General features: G+C 37.6%; 1 protein-coding gene across 4 annotated transcripts in view; it reads right to left on the bottom strand.

Moving 5' to 3' along the window:
* GRM5 (glutamate metabotropic receptor 5) overlaps positions 1 to 21,425 on the bottom strand; it is a 259,071-nt gene that overhangs the window by 11,098 nt on the left and 226,548 nt on the right. For 2 of the 4 annotated variants that reach the window (XM_009566394.2, XM_054053695.1), the window contains exons 9-11: positions 18,780 to 19,719; positions 5,900 to 5,995; positions 4,182 to 4,343 (exon numbers count right to left, since the gene is read on the bottom strand). In XM_009566394.2, coding sequence (XP_009564689.1) covers positions 4,182 to 4,343; positions 5,900 to 5,995; positions 18,780 to 19,719 — 1,198 coding nt within the window. The remainder of the gene's footprint in view (positions 1 to 4,181; positions 4,344 to 5,899; positions 5,996 to 18,779; positions 19,720 to 21,425) is intronic. The other 2 variants (XM_054053704.1, XM_054053714.1) reach the window with 2 other exon arrangements.

The raw sequence follows: 21,425 nt of genomic DNA, 5'->3' as shown, positions 1-21,425 counted from the left end.
TTCTGCTCTAACTGCATATCACTACTGTCAAGTTAACTGGAAACTACTGCAATATAGACAGATTAAAAGTAGAGAAATAAAGATAGATCAGAGACGTAGACTATGATGTCTACTAATGTAATTGTTTGTATTTATTATGTCTAGATCTGCCATGACCCTTTGATGATGGGAAGTGTTAATACCATGAGTTTTCTGGCTCCCTCATGTGAGACAGCTGAATTACATTTGTGAGCTCCAGAAGAAATTCAAGTTGCTAAGTTTGGCTGAACACACACTTTACTACCACTCTCTTTTTCAGCTGGCACATTGCACTGAGTAAAGGACAATATCAGTCATATTTGGAGAACAGCAAATTCCAATCAATCAGTGACATAATTTCCAAATCAAAATGTTAGCAAACTACTTTTTTTTGTGTGTGTGTGTGTGAATTAAAAACTTTTGCATGGCATATTTTTTTCTGTTTTCTTTTACTATAGGTTAATTACATTGAGTTTTATGTATGAGAGAGATTTTCTCAGAACCAGATATACTAATTGTTTCTCCAGTCTCTTTACTAAAAGCTGGTTTGATTTTTCATAGCTAGCCTTTTCCCTAGACCTACTGTGACATAACATGTAGAAGAAATGAAAGTGATATAAAAGAGAAAGCTTTTGAAATCTTTGATATTTCAAATATTTCCTCTACAATTGTCCACTTGCTGACAGAACAGCAATTAGTATCAATTCTCATTTTCTTCCTTTACTTAATCTTTTAGGAGTCACTTAAGTTTTGCCTTCAGGGCTTTGTTCTGTATTCATCAGGGATATTAACTGCTTTTTGTGCACTTAGGTGTTAAGAAAAAATGTGCCCCTCCCCTTATGTGTGGCGGTTTTTTACTGTCTAGAATAGATCGCTTTGTCCTTTGTTTCAGTTGAGGTAGCAGAAGTTTCCTTTCGGTGTTTCTTGCTCTATAGTATGATTTTCTCTGAGATGGTGCATAACTCTACCACCAGGGTTTCTTTAGCCAGATGATATAAAAGCAACTGTGCTTTATGAGGTCCTGTAAAATGCAGAAGTAGTGAAAAACAAAAGGAGGGATTGATAATCATGGCAGCTTAAACTCCTCATATTTCAACAAGTGTGCCATTCACATTAATTACCTGAAATTGCTAAAATTAATTCTAATGGTAAGTCCCTAGGGTTTAGAACTGGGGCAGTTACTGAAAGCATGTGTAATTTGAAAATAAGTAATTTATGTTCTTGTTAATATCTTCAAACAAAACAGAAAAATCACTTGAAAATTATGGAAGTTCTTACTTTTTAAGAAAGCAGGAAATGCACAGCTACATATTTAGTACTAGTCACCAGTAAAAACTGAAATACAAGGGAGACTGGTAGAGATTAATGAAAAAAATAAAGGGAATTTTTGTTCTCTATCATGTATCAATTTCTGATTCCAGATTCTAATTGATACAACTGAAAACAGGTACTGGAGAATAACTTGATGGAGACCTGTATGAACTATTTGCAACTTGTCTCCACGTGAATACATTAAAGAACAGATTAAAATTATTTATTTATAAATCCATGAGTGAAAGTTCATATTTCAGAACACTTTTCTAAATTTTATTGAACAAAATTTGGCAGCAAAGTTGTACTTAGGTGTTTCAATGGCAGAATTAGTGTGCTTGTATTCAAACCGGAAGAAATATGTTTTATAAGAAACTGACATAGTTAAATTATTGCTCCAACACTTTGTAGACCAAGCCTGTTTTTAGGGACATTCTTCTCCTGTTTCCAAGGGAGAATTCATTCTGTCTTCCACGGAAAAGCAACTGGCAATGGTAAACAGGATACATTTCTGTGCTTGGTCCATACAAATTTCTGCCAAGGAGAACTCTTGTTACTCAAAATAAATAGTAAGAAGTTGTTGTCCTTTAAGAGTCCTCTGCTGAAAGCTTATTGAAGATCTAATGATATAATTACTCTCCTTGAAGAGAATTTGTGTATTATCTGTATATTTAATTAAAATCTGACTCTTCTTAGGGGGTGATCTCTGTGTGTGTCTGTGATGCAGACAAGCATAGGCCATGTATATTTTGCATCATTACTCTTGTCAGTTGAGGCAATCTCAGATCAATAAACACTTTGCTTGACCCAGGTTCTTCGTCCTTGGGAGAGTGAAAATGCTTTTCAACATGTGAAAAAACACTAACATGGAATAAGTGGTTGAAGAAGTGAATGCCAGGATACCTGTATGAAAAAGTCATCTTTTCTCCTGAGGCTGTAGGACACCCTGGCTGTCTGGCTAAACCTGGATGCAGAACGCTAAGGTGTCTAAAATAGGTCATTTCTAAGTCTATAATGATTTATATTTTTGCTGTTTTAAATAACCTTTAAGGAAACCTCTACATGCTTATATAATTGTTTCCCTGGGTAAAAGCCAATTCTGCCACACACAGATAGGCTGCTAGTGATATATCACTCAAGTAATTTAGTTTAGATTATTTACATGTTGCTTGTCTATGGAGATAAATAACAACAAAATACAAAAGAAGAATGCAACCAGGCAAAAATTCATTTTGCCCTGTCCTGAGTTCTACATGTGAATAAGATATTTTGCAATTAATTTGGAGAGTTGTTTTCTCTTAACAACAGCAAGGGCATTCATTTATATTACTCCATGAACTGCAATCTGTTGATACCTCCTTTCCTCATGAAAGTCAGAGCTGACATTTGTGTGAATGACTGTAATGTATAAGGGTGAAAGAAACTACGGAGTGAGAGAGACCTGATGGACAGAAACAGAAGCTGTTTCGGGAGAGTGCCGAGTGTCTGGTATCTGAATTAAATATTTCTAGGATGCCTATTATCTTGATCCAAAATGCAACAATGATTTTGATACCGGATGTAACTTCTTTCTTCTATTTCTGTGACCCTATTGAAATTGTGAATAAAGGCAACTAGTGCTGGGCTTCACTTCTGATCCAAAAAAATGTCACTTCAAGCATCTCTGAGCATGTTTCTGCTACCCTGGAACATCCTATTCACAGGATAGGTAGAGGACAGTACCACGTGTTGAACTGTGAGTTCTGCTTCCTGATGCACCAAGCTTTAAGATGCTTTCAATGTTGCTTAGTCAACATTTCTTATTATTTTTTTTTTTGAAACTGGGAAGAAGTAGGAACCATCAACTCACCCAACCCTGAAATGAGGAGCAGAAGCAGTGCAGGAGAAAAAAAAAAGGATGACTAAACTCTCCTAGTTATATCTCCAGAGTCAAGAATTGGTTTGAATTCTGTCTTCTGCAAAGAGCATAGAATTGAAGGAATTTCAGGTATTTGGCATGACTGCTAAATAATTACAGAGGTACTTTTGCACATGAGATGTATCAGCAGAAAAATTGTTCAGGTAAATTGTTAAATTTCTTATTTGTTGCATTTAATCAAATAAAAAAATGCAAGCGTGATATTATATATATATATATATAAGATTTTGTGATTCCTGCTTTGAAAACCTCATAAAGCATCCAATTTCATAGTTGATTTTGTCACATATATGTGAATGGTGCTCACAGTTGATGCAGGATGTAGTAACTTCTCTTAATCAGATATAGCCTTACAAAACATTGCATAATATACCTATTACTGCTATTTTAATGTCACTTTTCAACTTGAAAAATCCCAAGCCATTTGTAAGACTAGTATACAAAGATAGTTAGGCCTGTTAGGATGTGAAAAATACCCATAGTAGTGCTGGAACACGGATATAATATTGCACGAGAGATTTAAGAATATGAGCTGAGCAATACTACCCAGTATTAAATTGCACAGCATCTTTTAGGCTGAAAGGATGCAAGTGGGATTTGGTCAGCATCAGGGGACCTGTTTGTCCCATGAGATGATGAGATTTTTCTCATTACTCATAAACAGTCAGACCCCAGCATCTGTCTTTTTCTATGTGTGCTTCACCCCAGTGACTTCCAGCGCTGGTCTGATACTTACTGAGACAGGAGAATGGCACCTACTTTCCTTTCTGTAACACCTATGCTCTGTTTGGGGGTCCCCAGGCTATTCAATGGTAACTCTACTCAGCTCACGAAATTTGACAAGAACCACTGGCCAGGACACTGTGTCTGGAGACAACAAAACACAGCCATCAAATGGAATTGCACTCTCTGTTAAGCAGCAGGTGTTCTTAACTGTTTGAGTAGGTCTTGCAGCTGACAGTCTTGCTGTGGAACTATTAGACTGACACAGTTTCCAGTCTTTTTGACTGTTAGGGCATCCTCTTTAACAGGAACCTTTTTCTCCTCTCTACTTGACTCAGATCGATTACAGTCTGGAATGCAAACAGATTCTTCACTGTGAAGATATAAAATATGAAAAAGAAGTTTTTTCAAGTGTATATATATATATGGCCAGGCAAAACAGAGCTGAATACTGCACAAAGAAACAGTTTGACATTTACATGTACTTTTCTTCTCTTAAAAGTTCTTGTATATAGTGACTTCAGATAGCTTTTAAATGAATAATAAATATCACCAAAGGCAATGCAATGCAGGAAAAAAGAATCCAGCAACACATAAACAAGAAACAGAATCCCAGCTGACAAAAAAAAATAACAGACGTGTTTACATTTTGTACAACACTCAGTGATGAATGTTCCTGATGTTACTTCAGCAGCAGGAATCCCCCGGATGTGTGCTGTGTGGCATTACAGTTGGTAGCCTTATGCACATGAGTGGATGTTGTTGTACCCAAAGGGAGCATAAGACTGTGCAAGAGTTTCACCGAGCACCCCCTTGCAATGATAAAATTCACATGTGATGTAACACTTGGGAAAAATAAATGTAATGAGGTCATGCTGTACCTTAGGGTTACATTTATCAATACCTTACAGGGGTTGATAAGTAGCTCTTTTAATGAACAGTAAACAAAATGCTTCTAACTTGCAGTAGAATGTAACAGAGTGATACAATACTTATTGAAAGTATTGCTTCATGAAAGATTTATAACCATCTGTGATATGTGTGGCTTATTCATTTATTAATTGAGATGTCTGGAGAAATGGCTTTTCTGTCCTACGAGAGTGTTCAACATTTGGAAATCTGTCTGGAATCAAAATAAATAGCTGAAATCTCTGAGTATTTCACAGAATTAAATATTTTTAAAAATACAAAAACATCAAATGGCCATATTGAAAAAGTTCATCCCAGTAACACTGAAAAAATGTAGTATTTGAGATTCATTAGAATTGTAACATTGATATGAAATGTTACATGATATAGAACGGCCAAAATAAAATTGAAAATAAATATCTAAATTAAATGAAATGGAGAAAGTTATGAAAAAGAAGTTCTGAACTGTATTTAAAATGTTTGACACCCTTCCTTAAAACCACTGTAAAACTCAGCGCTTTTCCACAAGATATTTTGATTGAGAAGAACCAACATTTTCATATTGAAAATGTTTTAATAATGCAGTTTTTCTCTGCTCTTTTGAGAAGCTCTTTTGATTAAATGTAGCCCCTGATATGTAGTGGGACCACCATTCCAGAGGAGTTCTGGAACTGCTTACTCCAAGCTTGAGTGCTGTCTCTCTTCATCTGTTCTACTGGATTAACAAGTCAGGAGTAAAATTTCTCTTCCCCAGAGCACCGTATTACAACAACATCACAGAGGACACGTGGTTTGGATCACTCAAATGAACATGGTGCAGGGTTTTTTTTTTGGTGGTCAGATGGAACACAGAAGTCAGCAGTGGCCACGTGTTTTCTTTTTTTCTTTTTCTTTTCTAAACATACTGTATGGGATGCACAGGAATTACAGACAGAAGACGTGGCCTGGTATTGACCCAGGGCTGCTCCTTTTATTCACAGACATATCACACTGCCCTAAAGCCACTTGCTGTTTGCTTACCTGGTCATTGTAGCTCTCCCACCATTCCCCATACTCCCTTTTGGGGTGAAACACTCTATTTCCGACTTGTGCGGGGCCAGTCTCCTGCCTTTGTACCTAATAAATCACGACAACAACAGGAGCAAACAGAAAGAAGTGATTGTGTGCTCAGCTTTCTGTGACAGCTGCTGTGCAAAGGGCCATGCGCATGAATGCTACTGTGGCAGAGGTGGGGTATAGTGCAAGCAGCTGTGGGAGCAGTGGAATAGCTGCATAAAACCCCAGACCTGTGCTAAAGCAAACAGGGCTATGCAGGAGAGGTGCTTACCATTTTCTTTTTTTTTAATAAATACAGGAGGTACCAAAAAAAATCTGTATAATAAATACTATGCTAAGCTATGTGTTGGATATTATTGGAGCTAAACAAAAGTGTTTGGCTAAACAATTTAAGAGAAACAACACTTAAATTAAGGATCAGCGAGAAAACAGCTGGTGGCCACGTTCTCAATCTCAACTTAATCTTTTTTTCTGATTCTCTGTCTCTTTAACATTTGATTTGTTCCTTTGCTTATCAAAGCAAACACCGGTGTAGTTGATTGCTTGGATAAAATCTGTGTGGGCTCATGGTTTGTGTCATGAATGAGCCTTTCTGTCTGTCTAACAGTAGAAGGAGGCTGGATGACTTGTTGAGATGCAGTGAAATCAATCCAAATCCTAGAGCTCAGTGCAGTACTGTGAATGTTTTAAATACCATACCTTGCAATTGTATGAAAAATTCACTTGCATAAAGTGCTTAATACTTGAGGATTAAACACTTTCATTAATTAAAGAGATTAACACTAATTAATCCCTGGATAGAATACCAGGGTAAGACTTGGTCACCATTTACTCTCTGAGCAGTTAATTGGGATGTGAGCACTGAAGAGGTCTCATGTTGGCTCGCTTCCCAGTGGTGAATTTCAACCTAATTGTACAAATTATTTTGCTAGGTGTTGAAATACCTACTTAAATGCTTTAATACAACATGAACAAAATACCTGCAGATATCTTCTTGAAAATTCATTTGTGATTTCCCATTCCCACATGCTAATAGCTGCATTGTGTGTATTTAACGTGCTTGTGCAAGGAAGACTGTACATTTCAACACTACTAACATTACAGAATAACTGACTTATTTATTGCTTGTCCATTAACCTGATCTAGATAGCAAAAGGTACCTTGAAGAGAACAACTCTGCAAAAGAGAAATAACCTGAGTAGACACAAAGTCAGGTAAAATTTTCAGTAGATCCTCAGAGGTGGTGTGTATTGCACAAATAAACAAGCTTAGTGAATCTAAGAGTGAACTGGAGACAGTAAAATGACATGTGCTCTGTGCAGAGAAGTCTTTTCATTTACAAGTTATAGTCTTACTGAAAGAAGGAACAACAGGAGCTTTGTGGACTGGCTACCAAGGTTTAATCCAGAGTGCGGTATATGCAGTGCTCCCAGATAGGCATGAAGCTTGCGCAGGACACATACTTATTAAATGGAAGTTGATTCCTAGAGCAGAGGAAAAATTGAAGGGGCTTAGATAGTAGAAAAATTCACTGAAAAATACAAGTCAAGCTGGATCACACAAATTTAGTTAGGGTAGCCAGAGAGAAAGAGCAAAGAGAAAAGAATGTGTAGAAACTTGACAGGACAGAAAAGGAAAAGTGAGAGATATCAAAGAAAGTTGAGTTTAGGAAGAGCAGGAAGAAAAAACAATTACATTCAGACCTGATAACCAGAAGAGGTACTCTGTGCCCAACAAGACAGAAGAAGAAAAAGTCAAGTGTAAGAGAAAGAATCTGAAGACTCTAAATGCTCTCAGTAACTTGAATACTAAAAAGTAGCCAACAGAAAGAAACAAGAGATCAGTGTCCTTTGTAACACTGTCCTGAAGAGTGCCTGGTTAGGATGCATGTGTCCCAGATAAAGGAAACCCCCAAATTCCCCATTTCGCAGTCATTAGTATAAATTCCACTACCATGAAAGTCGTGGAACAGATCTCAGAGTGACTGATACGAAACTCTGAAGTTTTCCCATCCACTCAAGAGCAAATTACACTGTCAGAAATCATATGTCATCAGAGAATGCCTCAATGCCTTAAACCATAATACCTCTTCCCTTGCCATTCATTCAGTACTAAATATCTATGTAATTATGAAAATGGCGACTAAACTCTAATCAACCATCCTGTTGTGGAAAGTACATCTAACCAGTGCACAGCAACTGCAAAGTTCTTTTGGGGACCACTCTGGAAGGGGCTGCCAGAGATTCTATGTAAAAAGGGGTTTCAGCATTCAGAGCAGATAAAGGACGTGATTTTGCCTTAGAATTTCTTTCCTTTCTGGTTGTTAAAACAAAGGATTGCTTTAAAAGATTTAATCTGAAGAGAGAAAAAGCCCTCAAACATTTCTTTGCCATTGTCATAACAAATGCTAATGTGAAAATTAATTTGGTATTTCAGCTGGTGTATGGAGGAGGCATAAAGCACTTCAGTGTGAGCAGTGTTTGCAAGAACAGATTTCTTTTCTCAGGGTCAATTTTAGGACTATGTATCGATTAGAAAAGAGAGAATAGACTTTGCTTCTGTGCAGAAAGAGAGTTACTAAATTCTGTTGAGAGATTTAAATGATTTGGGTTCATTTTTTAGAGTTTAGTTGGGGTTTTGAGTGTAGCATTATGGGCTCTGCCAGAGCAGAGAGGTGAGTAGTCTTAAGAACAAATGTTTAATGATACATACTAACATGTTTTGTAAGTGTTAATCAGTGACAGGAAATGTGGGAAGTAATTCCTGGTAATTCAGTCACTGAGATGCCTGTCCTTTTGCCAAATGCCTTTGCGATATCACTCTGTCTTACATGGTAGTGCTCTGCACTCTCCAGAGGGGATCAGTAGAGAGAAAGAAATTTACTTCTGGGCTGAGAGAAACCATGTCCGTACAGTGTTGGCTTTCAGTGAACTCAATGTACATGTGATTCATGGCAGGAAATGCCAGCATGACTGCTTGAGTTTGAAGGACTATTAGACCTTTTCCTTGCCTTTTTTTGCCTTCCAAAAAACTCCTCTTGCAGACCAAAATTAATGGATGCTGTGAGAAAGAAAGGGGGAATATGGGAATCATCATCCTGAATAAGACCAAGTCATCCACTACAATGCTGTAGAAACCAATTTTTGATCTCTTAATGTACTGACAAGAAATGACAGTCATGGACTGACTAGACATGGAATTTATTAGACTATGCCTACTCTTTAGAACTAGATGCTGGTGTCCTCTTGGTCCTGACCTCATGGCAAGCTGAGACTCAAATGTTCTTATGGACCCTCCTGCCCCTGCTTTCTCCTGGATTCCATGCAGAGGGTCTTGGATGCCTTGACCAGCAGACCGTTCAAGGTGGCATTATGTAAACTGGAGAGGGGCAGATTTAGACTAGATATAAGGAGGAATTTCTTCACCATGAGAGTAGCGAGGCACTGGGTCAGGTTGCCCACAAAAGTTGTGGATGCCCTATCCTTGGAGGTGTTTAGTTATAGTTTAGTCAAATCCTTGAAAAGTAGTCTATGGCTCAAATGTGGGTTGTACACAGATTCTGTTAAAATGTCCACACTACACTGGTTGAGAAAGACTATTCAAAAGACAAGTGCTCGCAGCAGCAAAAAGTATTTGGTTTAGACAACTCAGCAGTTATAAACTGGCTTTTACTCTTAGATATAAGATTTTTTTATCTCTTGTTTTTCATTAAGAATTAAATGGTTTAGCTAACTAAAAGATATCTGAGGATATGAGAAGGCCAACCATATCCTAGGCTGCATCAAAAGTAGCATGACCAACAGGTTGAGGGAGGTGATTCTCCCCCTGTATTCCGCTCTTGTAAGACCCCACATGGAGTATTGTGCCCGGTTCTGGAATCCCCAAAATAAGAAGGATATGGAACTGTTGGAAACGGGTCCTGAGAAGGGTCCCAAAAGATCATCAGAGGGCTGGAGCACCTCTGCTGTGAGGACAGGCTGAGAGAGTTGGGGTTGTTCAGCCTGGAGAAAAGAAGGCTCTGGGAAGACCTTATAGTGACCTTCCAGTACCTGAAGGGACTACAGGAAAGCTGGAGACGGACTTAGGCTTGTATTGATAGGGTGAGGGGGAATGGCTTTAAATTGGAAGGGGGCAGATTTAGATTAGAAATTAGGAAGAATTTCTTCACACTGAGGGTAGTGAGGCCCTGGCACAGGTTGCCCAGGGAAGTTGTGGATACCGCCTCACTGGAAGTGTACAAGGCCAGGTTGGATGGGGCCTTAAGCAGCCTGATCTAGTGGGAGGTGTCCCTGCCCATGGCAGCGGGGTTGGAACTGGATGATCTTTAAAGTCTCTACCAACCCAAAATATTCTATGATTCTATGATATCTCTGTTTCTTTTTAATGAAATGCAAAGCAAAGGTGATTGGCTGTGTTGGAGACGGAGAGCTGTCATGAATCCATATTTCAAATGTGATCTCATACTACCATGCAGAAATGTTATTAATTATTGAGCACCAAATACGTGCTTGGCACTGTTAAGACTCAGTAGAAGAGAGCAGCTCTAATCAACATGCTTTTTCTCCTTCAAGGTAGGAGTAATGGCCTGATGAACCTGTACCTTGCAAGACTGGGAAAAGGTAATGTTTCCACAGGACTGCTTAAGAGGAGAGAAGTTTTAGAGTCAAATCTCATTGTAGGGCAATGGCTAATCATACACCAGGATTTAGATTCGGCATTGCAGTGACTAATTCCTAAGAGCCTTGTTAATTATTTGTTCAATTATTTGTCTGTAATACTGAAAATGGTATTAGGTGCTCTTTCTGAAGCAAGCTTTTCCCCACAGGTTAAGTATAATCAAAGCAGGTATTATCTATTAATTCAACCCCAAACCTTTTATTTTGACTATTTTGGAATGAACCTGAAGCAAGATATTTTAAAGCCCTGAAAGGTGAAATTAATGGAAAAGAGAGAATATGAAAGGAAAGGAGATAAGAGGATTGGGGATTCATAAAGCTTTGTTGATTAAATATTGTCCCTTTGCTTTGCATCACTTTTATAAACCTTTTACAATGTGCTCATGCCTGGAACTTGAACAGGTTGATGAATGTTACAAAGCCATCTGACTTTCCATGCCCAGTTTTGTCAGATCTTATGTACAAGTAGTATTTTCTCACCCGCAATATTCCTTAATCTTGATATTAATAAATGATGAAGATGCATTTCATAGCAGCAGAGTTAGGATTAACCTTTAGACTAAATAAGACGATATGTTTGTGAACATTTCTACTTGCAGTAAAGAATGAACTATGAAGAATAATTAGTGTTATTTCTATAGGGGCTGCTTTGAGCTACAAATACATTCTGTTCTTTAAAATCAGTTCTGCAAGGTTGGTCATGCTATCTTGACATTGCATCACATTGCACTGAATACTTTTAAAGGAGTCTCAGCTTATTGTGTGACATTTTCGCCTTTATGTAATGGTTAAAATAAATTATATATTATTCAGCATGTCACTTTTTGTTCCTTAAAAAAAATTGCCATATAAACATTGTTTGCTTACTAGCAGAATTTCAGTAAGTAGGGTCTTATTTACACAAGACTTCTTGTTCTACCTATTGTGTTAACTATACTGAATTTCTGTCTTCTCTTCTTCCTGTATATAAAAATACAAATACCATAGGTAGGTCTCATTACTTTATTCATTATTTCACTCATTATGTTGAAAACAGAAGATACACCTCATTTGCTTTGGATTATTTTAAATGTTAGAAAATTTTCTACATTTGTGAAATGGATGAATGGGGACCTACTTTGCAGCTCTTAAACTTGGCTTTGAATTTAACATTGCTTTTTTCGGTTTTGCTCACTTATGAAAGGTTTCTCTTTTCCAGTGCTTTTTATTATTTGGACCAGTCTATGTAAAATATTAACTCAATTTTGTTTTCTAATGTTTTGCATCTTCAGTGCTGGTTTATTAGGTTTTTAACCTTTCTTTTTCTGCTACCTCATTATTGGATAGTAGTATGTAAAATTATTTAATTTTTTTTTTAGTCAATGTATTATTTTGTTATAAGTCATCAACTGGCAGCAAAATGGGTACTTACTACAATATATAAAGCTGTATGTCTAGCTGACTTCTACCAATCCACACCAGCTTTCAGTGTTCAAGTAGAAATGCATTTTTTAATTATTTGTACAGGCATTTCTATAGTGGCAGACTGGCTCACCTTTTGTTTGGACCTTGGAAGGGGGGTGGATATCTTATTCTTCTGCTTGTCAAATAAATTACAATGCCATTCATACCAATGTTTACTCTTGTAAGAATCGGAAGTTCTTTTGGTAAAAAAACCTGTGCTCAGGTAAGATGGTAGTTTGCAACAGGAAATAAAACCGGGATTGTAAAGTTCTTTTACTGTAAAGCAAATATAAAAGCCTGATTGATAGGGCACTTGAAAGAGACCCGAGCTAAGATCTCTCCTGTGCCATTGTCTGACATAGAAAATCATTGTTCTTTTCACCAGCCTAGAAAATAATAATTGTCTGCCTGTTTGAATTGGTGTTTATTTTAAACAAGACAAAATGGTGCCGCTAGGCTCCAGTAGGAAAGCAATTCACGCTGGCATAACTGACAGGATATAACTCTGCAGTAGAAGTGATATACTTGAGGACACTATTGTGAGGCTATAACCTCTTCTATATCCAATTTCATGTTTCCACGAGTAAATCAGCATGACTACTTGCAGAAACAGCAGAACCAATTATTTAATCAAGATCTGTGGCCATTATTCTATGAATTCGGAAAGTTGTGTTTTCTTGTTTTCCAGGCAGTGGAACTGTTAGTCTTGGTGTACTGTATGACCCATCGGATCATGAAGAATATCTCAGCCCTTTGATTGCAGAAGTAGTATAAACCTATAACCAATACCGTGACAAAGTCTGGTAAGTAAAAAGTTTTTGCAAATTAGTTTGGAAGTGTTCTTCTTTTGCCATCATTCAAAATGTGTCAAATTAATTGTTCAAGCTGCATATAAATGAAGACAAAATTGGCACTTGTACTGTAAGAAACGTTTCCTGATAGAATATGCTGTGGCAGAAACTCACCATCAGAATCTTTCTCAATGGATGTATGCATGAGGAATGTCAGCCAGCTTCAGCTTTCCACACATCCTGCGACGAGTTTTTCTTGTACTCCGTCTTTATGGAACTGAAAGCTCCATGTCAACTAACAGCCCTGTTTCATCTCTCAGGCAAAATATCTTCCTGAGGAATAGGGAACTTGAATCTCTCATATTTACATCTGATATCCTCATGCTGATGATGCAGAGGCATATTCTAAAAACATTTGATCACAGCTTGATCGCTTTGGCTTCAAATCTATCCACTTATTCATGGATGTGTCTTTCAACTGGTCAAAATTTGATATCTGGGCAGTGGGACTTGCACAGACTGCATCTTAAAGCCCTTGCTATGGTGTGTATAACAGTGGAAGAGGTTTATGCTGATGGGGATTCTCATTTGTCCGGAAACTCTTCCTTGGGCTTCCCTAATAATACAATATAGCAGTAGTCAAAGTTTGAAGAAATAGTTGTAACAGGTGAGATTGCTCAAGTCAGTTCAAGCCTAAAATTTTCAGTCCACTTTTTTTTTTTTTTCAGTGTTTTAAATGGGTTTCAGTCAAATTCAAAATTAGAACAGAATTAGAAAAAATTCATGAGGAAAAAAGGGCGTTGTTTTTTTTTTTTTGGAGAAATCTCATTTCAGACTTCTGAAAAAACTCATCTCAACTTTTTGATGCTGAGATATAATGTGCTGATGCTTGCTGTAATATCTAGACTGCAATATTTTTAAACTAGAAATGGCAGCTTCTAGACTGATCCAAACATCTTCTTATTTTCTAGATCAAAATAACTCCTGTTTAAATTATAACAAAACAGACATATCCAGTCAAAAGAGGGAAAAAGAGTGAGAAGAGGTAAGGGGGAAAATCAACTATTCCTTGCAGACTGATATTAGAAACCTGTTTCCAAAATATTTAATTATGGCACAGTTTGGGACTCTCTGGTGTCAACACTAATTATAGCCAGTAGTGGTCCAAGCCTGAACCCATCCCAGTGGAAAAATATGCCTTTATTACCATATTTTCCTCATAGGAGATGGGGAATGGGGTTTAGCAGCACTTGAGCCTGGACATCTGAATGCCTACTCTGATGCCTGTGCAAGGCAGGCACTTGGTCCCTCAAGCTGCTATTACTGTACCAGTGTAACACCTGAGAAGGAGGAAAAATGCTCCCAAATGGCATCTGATTCTTGAGTGGATGTATGAGCATCTTTGTCTAAGCTGGCTGAGGAAAAACAATATTAATAGTGATGCATACTATAAAAATTCTGCAGTTCATCTGAACATGAGTATTGGCTCACTGGAGCAAGGGATCCCCACTCCTGAATAAAAATTGTCAGTCTATCACTTCTGCAGGTGTATATAGAACAATACTCAGTTCTTCAATCACACAGTAGTACAAAAACTTCTTAAAAGGGCAAGAAAATACATTTTAAAAAAATTAGTACTTCATTTGCTTTGACAACTACAGGTTATGTTTAATTATTTAGGAAATACTGCATCGTGTATTAAATTCAGGTGGAATAAAACATCAGTACCCCACTGGGGTATTAAGCGCTAATCTCAGTGAGATCTGCGAGTTGCTGTGGATGAACCCATGATAAGATGCAACATTTTTTTTTCTGTTGTCTACTGTTGTGCTGTTCAAATCTGTATGGAATTATGTGCAGTACAATAAACATCCAGTGTATCTTGAATATGGCTAACATTATCTGACTATTCTAGTGATGATTCTTGTTGAGTGATCATATCTAATTTCGTGGGTAACAGACTGAAAGTATTGCTGAGTCCTTTTGCTTAAATGAATTGCTACTTTCAGCATTCCTAATTCATTTAGAAGATCGTAATCTGTCTTGTACTGTTTCGGGAGAGTACTTTTGGATTGTAGTGGACACCTACCAGCTTCTGTCTTTTAAGAATGTGGTAGAAGAAACCTGTCTGACTCCTCCATCATCACGGGGAAAATGGTCAAGTGGCAGTTAAAAAAATATGCAGCTATATTTGTGGGAGAGACTAAGTGTTTAGAGGTGTTTTTAACACTTTGCTCATTGCTCAGAACCATTAATTACCTATCTTAAAGGAAGGATAACTTACTTTTCTGCAGGTAGGTGGAGGGAGATGTATGCACTTAAGGGTCAATCTATGTAAGCTCGGAAAACAGAGCATGTATGGTTTGGGCCATTTAAAAACATGTTCCATAAGACATAAACAACTACAGTGGCTAAATTACTGTGTTATATCCAAGGCTAAATTATTAGAAATATAACAGAAACTTTGGAACATCTGTTTTATCACCTAGGCCAAGGTACCATGAATGAGACCTTTTGGTGTGTAGTCCTGGCTAGAAATACTTTAGAGCTGCTCTTGTAGCAGAGATATACAGTCCTTATCTTCCTTGGCATACAGAGTTATCTTAGAATGAGGAGACAATAAATTAGCCCAGTATGTTGGACTCCTGTAAAGGACTACGTAGCATATGGGATAATAGTTCCTAGGTCCTTAAGGTAAGTTGGATTTTTCCTCAATTTATTTATGGCCTTCCTAGTCCCTATGAGATTATCTCTTGATACAACTGGAAGCAGAAGGTCCGCATGCCCCTCTTCGGAGGTTGTGTGGCTTTGACTCCATCTATGTAGTGCTCAGCATTCTTTGTGGAGTTGCTTCTGATAATGCCTTACTTGTTAGCCTTACTTTTAAATGAAGGTAGAATACATTTTGGTCAGTACTTCTGAATCTCAATAGCCTACATGAAATGGTTTTCATTTCACTGGTAATGAATAGATTTACTCTCTCCCTCTATGCATTTCAGTATGTCAATAGATGAAGATTAACTCCAACACATATCCACAGCTTGCCTGAGTTTTCTGAATTGAAGAACACCCCATGCAAAAAGTCATTTAAGACTCTAACAGATGCATTGCTTTATTTAGGCAAAACCAGTCTTGTTATCTGTCATTTTGCAGCTGATGTGAAAGCCCTGACTGGAGCACTGGCATTATCTCTTTGACAATTATTTGGTGCAATACTACACTGTGCTATAAATTAGTGTCAGAAAGCAAAACACTAATGATAGAGGCCCCTCTATGCACTGGTGACTTAAATAGCGTGTTTCTTTAAAATTCAGCAGTGACTCACTGTTTTTTAAATAAAACCCCTCTGAGCTATTTAAATAATGCCATGTAGCTCTAGGGCATATTTCCTTTGATTCCAGCTATTTCATTGTTTACTTGAATAACTATCCCAACTAGTTTTTGAGCATTGTGCTCAATAATACCTCGAAACATATTACTCTGTGCAACAAGATTTTTTTCAATAGATGTTTGAATATTAAGTAAAATGGTTGGACTCTGCTTGCTTGTCCTCAACAGCATGCAGAGTTGAAGCTGAAAGTGGTTTTCTGTTCTTTCTTGGAGATGATATCAGACATAGGTGAAGTCTTGAGCAACATTTTAAATGTCTCAGCACATTTCAATTTTCTTTTCTTTCATACAACCAAATAAGCATTGATTAGAGAATTTCCAATGATCAATAGAATCAATTTGCTCTTGAATTCCCAGACCCTTCAGGCATACATGGTCTGAGGACGATTAAACTCAGTGGCATCATCAGTTTAACCAGCTAAGGATTCAGACACATGCACTTAGAAGTGTTGTCTTTGTTGCAGATTTAAGTGTTGATGAACACCACTGATGACATGAATATTTTTCTGCAGGTTTCACATGAAATTTCTAGGGTTTTGTATCTAGGTAAATATGTCAATATATCAGCTTTGTGCTGCCTTTTTCATTCCTATACACACATATTGGGAGCTCTTGATGGTCTTCAGAATTGAAAACATTTCCAAGGCACTGACCTTGAAACGAATGTCGATGATGGTCTGTTATGTTCTGCAAGTAAGTCTTTAAGGCAGATGCTATCTACACATTGAAGGATATAAAGAACTGGAAACAGAATCTCAAAAAGAACATACACCTAGTCTTTTAGGATACACTCTTACTTTTCAGAACAAACTTAGATTTGAGAGCAATATTTTTCAAAACTGGGCCTTAACATATGACAATCAAATCCTTCCAAGCCCAGGATATTCCCATCATCTATATCTTTGTTTTGTTCGGTAAAAAAGATGGCAAATGAACTCTGCAGCAGAAGTGAGGCAATATAATAATGATCTCGAAGAGGAAAAACGCTCTCCTATTGAAGATGTATTATGAAGAACGATTCTCCTAGCTGGCCCAGAAGTGGTTATGTGGCTTTTAACCCGAACACCTCAGGCCATTCAGGCATACAGGTAGAAGTTGTAAAAAAAAGGAAATTTCAGGTAATCATCACTTAAACTGATAAAGGATTTATCATTTTAAAATATCATCCTACTCTACACCTGCAAATGAACTGGAAGTTACCATTATTAACAGATCATAAGTATAAAATATCTTGCAACAGGCTGGGCATTTCTGTAGCAGTTCAAAGTCACTGAAAGAGAAGGATTAGTAATAAATTCACAGAAACAAATTATCACTTCGGCATAATCTGTCCTGTAGATATTACTAATAAAATCCTCCATTAAGTCTGAACTGTAGTTCACACAAAAATACAGGTACAAATTGCCCTCATTCCATGCCAAGTCCAGTTGTGAACAACGGTGTGTCTGGAAATATTCATGTTATCAATTCTAGAATTCACATGTGCTCCAGTGAGGAGGAAAAATCTAGCTACTTGCCACTTCCAGGATGGACAAATATAGCTGAGGAATAACAAAACTCTTTCTCTGCACTGTCAGCAAAGACATGCCAGCAATTAAATGATCAAAATCATCCCTATAGCACCCATGTCAAAAGTGAAAGGAGTCAAAAGATAAAAATGAACCACTGAGCTGGCTGCGCTTCTACATGCTCTGTGAAGCAAAACAGTATTTACACACCAGAACTCTCCTTTCTCTTCGATGTTCACTTCAATGTCTATACGCTGAACATACAAGGTGCCTGTATGATCATCAAATTCAAATAAATCCTGGCAAGAAACAAATTAATATCTCACAAGGGAATGTCTGATTGATGGCAGGAAGGGTAGCAAGAGCTGGACCTGTGGGCATCTGAATTTGATGGAGTTAGGAGGATGAATAGAGAAAAAGGTATCAAGAAAAGTAAGGAAGAGAAGATAGACGAGCACAAAAAGAAAGAAAGCAGGAAGAGATAATACAAGAAAGGAAAATCAAGAGAATAGGAGATAAAGATATAAAATAAGAGTCATATGAAACAAATCCTCAGATGCCAGAGAGTGGCTGCTCATGATGCTGCTTTTGTTTATCACTCCACCTGGATTATGTAGCACTAACAGAAACCCTGTTGTCTTACTGCTGTGACTAAAGGCAAAATACAGACACTATGCAATTCATTCAAGGGAAAGAGATTGTAAATGGGAGCATACAGGACTAGGCAATGTGTTATATTTTTTGTTCTGTTGTATTTTGCTCCTAAGGTCTTTTTTCACTCCCTACATTAAGTATATATTTGACACAGCCAGTACTTCCAGCCTTGTAACTGTTTACCCATTGCTTTATCCCCTGTTTTTGCACAGCATTTTGACTAAATCAAACATAAAACTATTACAGATGTTGAAGAGAGGACTTGCTCCTCTCCCAGTGCAGAGACAAAGGGAATTAATATATTTTCCTTTGTCCTTCCACTATTAGTAACTCTCTGGAGAATGTTACTGCTTCCCCACACTCCCACATGAGCAAACTTTACCTAAGAGTTTCACCAGATGATCCTCTTCTTTTCCACAGGTTTACCAGACTGCTTGAGCGGCTTGCAGCTGAAGATGATTTTCCATCCCCTACATGCATGCGAACCACAGTCGACGTGGTGAATGCGCTGCGTACATTCCTTTCAGGCTTAGCAAGGATGATATAAACCTTGGGCACAAACATACAGCCAAGGGCCACCGTGGCACTCAGACTCACTGAGAAACACATGGTGATAATCTTGTAGTTGCTTCCAAAATATATTGGCACAAAAGCCAGCCAAATGATGCAGGTGGTATACATTGTAAAGGCAATGTACTTCGCTTCATTGAAATTAGCTGGAACATTTCTTGTCTTAAATGCATAAAAGGTGCAACTCAAAATTAATAATCCATTGTATCCAAGGGGAGTTACAACACCCAAGTTGGTGGTGTTACAAATCAGATAGACTTCTCGGATGCTCGGATAATCATGCATTATGTCTGGTGGCTCCATTATAAAGAGGGCAACAATTATGCCTAATTGTATACATATCAAGATAAATGCAATAACCAGCTGGGCACAGGCACTCATGAACCTAGGTTTCTTTGTACAAATTTTCTTCTTGCTGCCAGCCAGGATTCTTGCAATGCGGTTGGTTTTAGTTACTAGAGCAGAATAACTCATAGCTGGGGAGAGGCCGATGCCAATCCGCTGAAGATAACAGTAAATCTGTTGAGGTTTTGCAATGAGACAGAAAGTGCACAAGTAACCCAAGCAGATGCCAGCTAGAATGATGTAGCAAAGTTCTCGGCTGGATGATTTGACCACTGGAGTATCACGGTACATTATGAATATAGCTGTAACAAACAAGGTGGCCAGCAGACCCAGGCATGCAAAAACAACTGCGGCAATTGGTTCAGGATCACCCCATCTGAGATACTGGACTGGTATGAGGTCACAACCTACAGGAAAAAAAATAAGAAATGAAGGTAAACAGAAGTATGTAGGAGTGAGATTCTTTAATGACATTGTTACAGTGACAATTGTTACAGTGTTTTCAGTGACAATTTATTTCAGAAATACAGTTTAATGGAGTATGGCACAATGATTGGCCAAGCTTATTAAGATAAATCACTTCTGATCTTGACGGAATTTTCCTTTTAAATACTTTTAAATATAGTAATTTATGAATAGATTTTGGAATCAAATTACATTACCTTGCTTCAATACGTTTCTGAGTTGTCTGTGTATCATATGCAGTTAGAGGACCAGATGTCAATCCTACTAATTATATTGTACGCTATGAAGGATATTGGCACCTGTTTAATCATTATGGAAATGACTTTTAGAGATTCTAGCTGTCAAGAGATAGTGTGCTTCTTTCTCAGATGTGCTACCTTTTTTCTAACAAAATTGTTTGGGGATCAGAGCTGCCGATGGTAGGTAATCTGGGATGGCACCCTCTGATCACTTCTTTATGTCATTCATTGTTTTGAGACTTCTGAGAAATTAAAGCCTCATCTAACTCATGAAGTCAAACTGAAGTCAGTAAATTAGTGTCACAGCTGAATTAAAACCATGCAACCTCCTCTAAGGACAGTTATTCTTCAGTTTATGTTTTAATAAGTCATTCTATAAATGCATGACATAGAAAGACAAAGCACCTTCTCATTCTACAGTGTGCAGATCAGTGGACAGGAATAAAAGTTGGCAAAAAATTTGTTGCTGGTATCCCTCCTCCATCCCTCCTTTCCTTTTTCACTGTAAAGCCTGGGTAGTTCCAGAGGCCAAAAGGAGTAAGAGGGGAGGACCTTGACACTCAGAGTTCAATTTCTGGACAATAGGAGACATGCTGGCACTGCCAGGCAGGGCAAGACTGTTGGAAGGAGATGATGGAGAGGAGGAAATGCAACTAAAAGGTTTTATTTCCTCTGTACTTGTATTAAGCTTGATTGCAAAATCTAGATTACATCAAAATGTAGGTTTGTTGTAATCATGTTGCTGTCTTCTGGCGAGATCAGATAAAAGAGTGTCAGCCTGACTTGAGGTGAGTGGCAGCAAGGTACTTCTGCCTGTGAAGGTAGGGTGAACACTGTATTTTCAGCAACCAGGATAATCAGCGTTGTCTGATGGGCATCTGGATGCCAAGAAATTCAAACTAAATAGGTAGCCTGGGACCTCAACGACTTGATGAACAGAAGTAAATGTAGACATCAGGGCTATAATTCGGGCACTTGTGCATGCAAGATCTGCTCTTTGCCTTTTCTTTGTTTTCAGTGGAGCTTAAAGATTTTCCAAAGCTTCACTGATACTCTAGGTATTCAAAATTATTACATGAGATATTTTGGTAGATACTTGGTTTAGATCATTTCTTCTTCCAGTATTTCTTTATTCTGTATTTCTAGGTAATTAATATTATAAAAACTAAATTTTGCAATACAGTAATATACTCAATAGATTATGTCACAGAAATACAAGACAGATAGATCTGTATTCTTGCAGAAAATCAGGATTAGGGTAAACAATTTATTACTATTTCTTAATGTAACAAAGGCATTCCTATTTTTACAAAACACTCTCATAGCATTAGTTGATGATACCTGTGTGACTCCTGTTGGTTTTAAAGAGTTTACTTACTCAGTATGGGGGAGACACAGTATGTCATCCT

Source organism: Cuculus canorus, chromosome 1 (assembly GCF_017976375.1).
Source record: "Cuculus canorus isolate bCucCan1 chromosome 1, bCucCan1.pri, whole genome shotgun sequence".
Lineage (NCBI taxonomy): Eukaryota > Metazoa > Chordata > Aves > Cuculiformes > Cuculidae > Cuculus > Cuculus canorus.
This window is presented reverse-complemented; position numbering and strand designations above follow the sequence as displayed.